Raw genomic sequence first — 6,108 nt, forward strand, 5'->3', positions numbered from 1 at the left:
AGAAGGGTGAGCACCCACCCTGCTTCGTCAATGCGTCGGATATTGCAGACCAAATAAATCAAGAGATTAAGTTGTCGCATTGAAATAGTTTTACGTGGATGAAGTGGTTGGGTTACACAGTGGAGAAACAGAATTATTTACACCAATGACACACAAGCAAGATACAGTTATACAGGCAAAGGAATTCAAGCCACCCCACCCCCAACTCTAGTACCACCGCCCCACCATGAAGTCAGGGCACACTAGTGTCACTCTAAACTTGGAGACAACAAAAAGCCCAAAGTGTCAGCAAACATGTTCATAGGGATGATACAAACAATATTGCCATATTTAAGCCTAAACAAGTAAACCTAAGTCCAAGTTGTAAAAGTCAGAAAACTTTGCAAGCTGCTGTTGGCACCCAGCTGGATACTGGTACTCATTTGTGACCCAAGCCCTTGCCCATTGAGAGTTTGCACTGACTTTGATTTTTGGTGTGCTGATGTGCATGACCCCAACATTCCAGCAGTGTGGGAGGAGGGCCTGTGGCAACACCAGCAGTGCTAGTGCTTAATTGTATCATGGAACAGTGAAGCCTGGTGCCATCACAAAATAAGCATATGCTCATGGTTCCAGATAATTCAATTATGTTTTGGTACCGGTATGTTTGGACCCGGTGCTCAATCAAGGCTGCGGTTCAAGTGCAGACACCTTTACTACCTGATGCCATCCACTGTCAGTGTCAGTACTACAGAAGAAAAATACTTTCAGAACAACAAAACATCTTCTAAATCCGTCAGGTGGAAGATGTTTGCCTGTTGGACGCCACAGCTACATCTCATCGTTCAACACGCCTCAGATCAAATCAGCACTGGAGAGGCCGATATCTCAGCCATGACAGCTCCAGACACCAAAAGGGATCTTTCCTACTGGGTGCTATTCCCCGCAACCAAGGCTCACAGGACTAACAGCTCAGATATAGTAGGGACTACTATTCACTGTACGACCATTAAGAAATGGAGTTCATACGACTAAGTAATCAGTGTTGAATGTATCCAGGTCTAATATCAAATATGTAATTAATATGAAACGTAACCACTCACTCTTTTTTGGCAGCTTTAACACAGGGGCTTATGGTGCTTGTGTGAGTGCTTGATGGGTGAGGCGGAGACAAGAAGGCCATGCAGGTCTGACTATGAATAGCTTGTTTCTGTGGACAAACTTAGAGCAGCTTCACTCCAGAGGACTCTTCTAGTTTGTCACTTTTAAAAAAGCATGCTTACAAGCTGCAATGGAATCTCTAATCCGACCCACCTTGCATGTGAGCAGCACTATTCACCAAACCTATATAGTAATAGCAGTTCATTGCCTTTAAAAGTACTGTATATACGGTGCCAATATTTTTTCTGGATCGTCATTCTCTTTCTCGCTCCCTCTCCTGGCATTGAGCAAATAAAAATAATTTGGGTTATCCTAATTGACCTGAAACAGAAAAGTTTAGTCTGATTTCATGTCAGTCAAGAAAGGGGGGGAAAAAAGCAGAATGTGTCTTTTTATACAGTCATGGCTACGACTGTAAAAACTCCTCTTATTGCTTTTCCATGATCTTTCAGGAGGTGAGGCTTTTACTCGTGTCTTTTAGTAGGAGGATAGGTAGCACAGGAGAGTTTCAAAAGCTTACTTACAGTGACCAGCTGGCATGAGAGTAACAAAGATAGAACTCCACACATCCAAGATTCCATTTTCCTCCAACCCCGCACAGGCTGCAACTTCTGGGGAAAGGGGAAACAAAAAGGTCCTTCACGGGTTGCTTCCCGGGACGAAATCACACGTCTCCTCTGCGTTCCGTGGCCCGTCGGGACTGCATCAACAGGTGGGGAAAAGAGGAGTGGAGATCCGCTCCGATTTGGCTGTGCGTTCGGCGATGGGCTCCAAACGTGCGCGCTTCAACACTCTGCTGGTTGAGGAGTGGATGAATGCACTCTTTGCAAGTCACAGGGAAGTCCTGTGTGGGACGGAAGAACGCGCTGGGAAAGTAAAAGGCGGAATGGAATTCAGGGAGCCGGTGGCGAATCTGAGGATCCGGAGAGACGCCGCCTCGAAACGCAAACCAGTTGCTCAAAATTTTCAGCCGTAAACGAGTCAGTGTGCCACTCATACCAACGCAAGTCTGTTACTCATATTGTCACGAAAACATAGAATACTATCACAGTTTTTCTTTTTTTAGACCATTATGTAGCTCCGTTTGTTCTTGACCAGTTAGCATAGCAGCTATCACAGATCGCATGTCCTCTGCGGCAGCCATGTATAACATGCACCTCAAAGCCATTCTTGAGTAAAAGTAGCCTTACAACAAATAACCTTGGTAGAAGTAGTCACCTTTTGGAATATTACTGGAATAAAAGTATCTACATTAAATGTACTTTACACATTAAATTTATTGTAAGTAAAAGTATTTTTGGAAACTGTGGATAGAGGTTTGATTTTATGTTTTCCCATCCATTCATTTTCTACACGGTTTATCCTCATTAGGGGCCACGGATATGCTGGAGCCAATCCCATCTGCCTTGGGCCACCCTGGACTGGTCGCCAGCCAATCAAAAGGCACATATAGACAAACAACCATTCACACTCACAGCCACGCCTGTGGTCAAGTTAGAGTTTTCAATTAACCTAACCGCATGTTTGGGGAATGTGGAAAAGTGGAGCCACCCACGTAATATAGGGGAGAACATGTAAACTCCGACATGAAGGCCACAGCCATAGGTTGTACACCTATGGCTTTAGAGTGGGGGTGGGGGGCCACAGTACTTCGGGGGCCGTTTTTAACACTCCTTTCTCAATAAACAATTGTCAACGACGTGGGGGAAGGGGGCTACTTGAACTTTTACATCCGGGTTCTGTCCCCTCTGCCTCAGAACAGCGAGGCAGTTGTGCTAACCACACATCCATTGTGCTGCCTGGTTATACCTTTATTTCGTTTACTTCAGTGCTGTAGAGTAGTTCAAGAAGAATACTTGTTATTACCACCAAAGAGTTCACCACTGTAGTAGGCCTTGTTTTGTCTGTCATCTACTGCTTATGATGTGTGAACAACAGTCAGCTGCAGGTGCTTACATCTTAAATTCCATCCATTTGTATTTTGTCAGTGAAAAAGACAGTTGGACATGATAGCCCTCACCTGTTAACTATACAGTGTGTAAATTACAGTTGGCTATTTGGCTGTTTTGAGGTCAAGACAAAGCATCTCAAATCAGGTTGATGGACAAAGCAAATTATATTATATTCCCTGTTTTTCTTGAAAGCATAAAAACAAATATAAAATAAATGGTCCAGTTTTAAAAAATGTTGGTGCCTTAACTGTCATCCAATTATGGAATGACCTATATGTAGTCTATTAAATCAGACTAATCAGATCTCAAACATTAGAATTAAAACTCAGCACTGTATTTTGCAAACAAACAAATAACATTGCTGATAGATTGAATTTTCTAGTTTATGTACGAACAATAGTTTTGGTTTCTATTTTGTGCAGTGTATGTATTCGATTCTTGTACGTCTTCTCTTGCATGCTATTTATACTCCATATTTATATTTCCTATATCCACAATTGCTGCTGAAACGATGCAAATATTCGCATTGTAGGACCAATAAATGTTATCATATTACAAATATTTCTTAATAACGATATACTTTGAACCTGCCCACGTTCTGAAGTGACGTGTACAGTGACGTGTTCATTAATTTCTGGTTCAGACGTGGCATCCTGTGTGGACGTGTATGATTTAATATATCTAAACACGTATTAACTGGCCTGTTATTTTGTTGTTCAAAGTTGGTCACTCCACAAAAAACTTGTCACATGCAGCCAGACCCGCTGCATGTGACAAGTGTATTGTTTCACCAAATCACTCATTTCAATGTTTTGCGACTGCTTGTAACGATAGCTGAGCAATTAGCATGACTTTGACATCGTCTTCGCCTATCCACACCTCGTCATTCCTCCGTGACACTTGTAAAAAGCATGGTAAGAATTGTAACTTATTTGCTACAATGGAGACGATGATCAGTGACTTTTAATGTATTGACAAAGAGAAAATTCGCCTTTGCGGCTTTGCAACCGTCACTGATGTAGTGGTACTATTTTGGGATCATGGTATAGTTACGGTTTGAAATATTGATATCGGCGATCGATAAAAAAAATAAATAATATGCAGCATTTATTAATCCCACGTGGTGAGATGTTCTGCTGCAAAAAAATCACATTGTGCATACTGAAACAGGATCTGCAAATCACTACAACACGTAGACGTTCTGTAACTACTTCAATTTTGTTTACCTCCAATAGGTCCCACCAAATGAACGCTCGCGCATCAAGCGTCCTCTAGTGGAGTGAAAAATAATAATACACACCCTCCAAGAGTCCCATGGCCGATGGACTTCAGCGCCACTTTCATGAGATTAAACATAATTACACACATTAACGGTGTGTCACCAGAGTTTGCAAACACATGGGCCACGCCAGGCCTATGTAGGACTGAATGAATCCTCTCTCTGTGTCTGTAGCAGTCAGTGTGAAGAGCGACTGCACCACCAGATTTGTCACAACAGCTGCTACCAATTAAAGGCTGAAGGTTGGATAGAAATAGAAATGAGCTGCACTTATGTGCTTATCAAAACTAGCCTCCAACACAGCTTTCAGCAACAGATCACAGCACTAGGTGTCACATTTTTACAACCTTGAATATGAAGCTCTTGAACTCAGCAGCTCCAGCCTGTTATAAAAGTAATGGAAAAGTTGGGTCACTCATGCTGCATGGGAAGAAACTGTTATGCAAACCAAACCGATTATTATAGGACCCAAATAAAACCAATATATCCTTAAAAAGACTGTTCGGGATACTGTTGTGTCCTGTGTTGCCGACAATGATTGAATCCTGAATATAAACTCGGTGGCCAAAATGTAAGGTACACTTACAAAACATAATGAGATCCAATACATGAGACAAAATTATTTTTTGTGTTGTTTTAATTGACAGCTGTCAGACAGATATTACTTCAATAATATTATTCCCATTTGGTGCGACTTCGGTTTGTCCCATCGGGTGTTGCTCGCATGACTTGTTTGGCTACATGAAAGTGAGCCTTCATGACACCCCTAAGACATACTGAACATATCATGGCATTAGTGAAATAGGGCATCAGTGAAATAGTATGTCATGTGTTTACTGGACTCCGAAAAAAGGTTTTGTCATGTGACTGCCCAACGTTGATGTTTCAGCCCACTTCTAACTTGAGAAAACTCCTTGCGGTAAGTTGCAAATGTTTCTCTCACGCGCGTACACAGACAATCAATAAGTGTGGTCAGCAAACAGCTACATGACGTTATTTAAGTGAATAAAGCAAATCATGTTTCTGTAGGGCCCAATGCATGTGTTTTTGGTTTTTGGGCAGTTTAAATTTGTAATAGTGGCAGCTGTGTGTGGATTCCTATATTTTTATTTTTTTGACGTTCATTTTATGTAATTTTTTTTATAATTCAGAAGGTACTCACGAGTTACTCTTTACTTGACTGTTTTTTGACTGAGTACTTTCTTACTCTTAAGTAAATATTTGGAGGACTACTTTTTACTTTGAGTCATATGATTTTAAAGTAACAATACTGTTACTTGAGTACAATATTTGGCTACTCTACCCACCTATGGTCCAGACTATAGTCCACCATTCATCTGAAGCCAACTCCCTGCAACCCTGAAGAAGATAAGCATTACAGAAAATTCATGAATTGTAAATTGTCTGTCTTCAGTATGCGCACTGTGATTGGCCATCCACCTAAAATGGAATGGGATGACTCAAGCTCACCTGTGACCATGAACAGGATTTAACAAAGCAAACTATTGGAGCTGGTCTGGTCTGGCACGGTAGTGAAGATAACACAATACATGTTACAGTCCTGTCCAAGTGAAATCAGACTCAGCAGCTGCAGGAAGCAGCTGTGATAAATGAAATGTTTCCGCTCTCTGTGGTGGTCAACGCCCTGTAGATTTGGATACTTTAAATTCTACAGGGACATACAGAATGACTCACATGTCATTTTAAGTTACATCTGACAGTTTTAACATTTTCCAG

At 41.5% G+C, this 6,108-nt stretch overlaps 1 protein-coding gene across 13 annotated transcripts in view; it reads right to left on the bottom strand.

Annotated features, from left to right (window-relative positions):
• The window catches only part of hspg2 (heparan sulfate proteoglycan 2), a 116,721-nt gene extending 112,129 nt beyond the window's left edge, over positions 1 to 4,592 (bottom strand). For 7 of the 13 annotated variants that reach the window (XM_061793981.1, XM_061793946.1, XM_061793955.1 and 4 more), the window contains exon 1: positions 1,665 to 2,278. In XM_061793981.1, coding sequence (XP_061649965.1) covers positions 1,665 to 1,721 — 57 coding nt within the window. In that variant the 5' untranslated portion in view covers positions 1,722 to 2,278. Of the gene's footprint in view, positions 1 to 1,664; positions 2,280 to 4,392 lie in introns of those variants that run through there. The other 6 variants (XM_061793929.1, XM_061794008.1, XM_061793964.1 and 3 more) reach the window with 6 other exon arrangements.
• Positions 4,593 to 6,108: the final 1,516 nt, after the last annotated feature.

The sequence above is a fragment of the Phyllopteryx taeniolatus genome, chromosome 1 (genome assembly GCF_024500385.1).
Source record: "Phyllopteryx taeniolatus isolate TA_2022b chromosome 1, UOR_Ptae_1.2, whole genome shotgun sequence".
NCBI classification, from domain to species: Eukaryota; Metazoa; Chordata; class Actinopteri; order Syngnathiformes; family Syngnathidae; genus Phyllopteryx; species Phyllopteryx taeniolatus.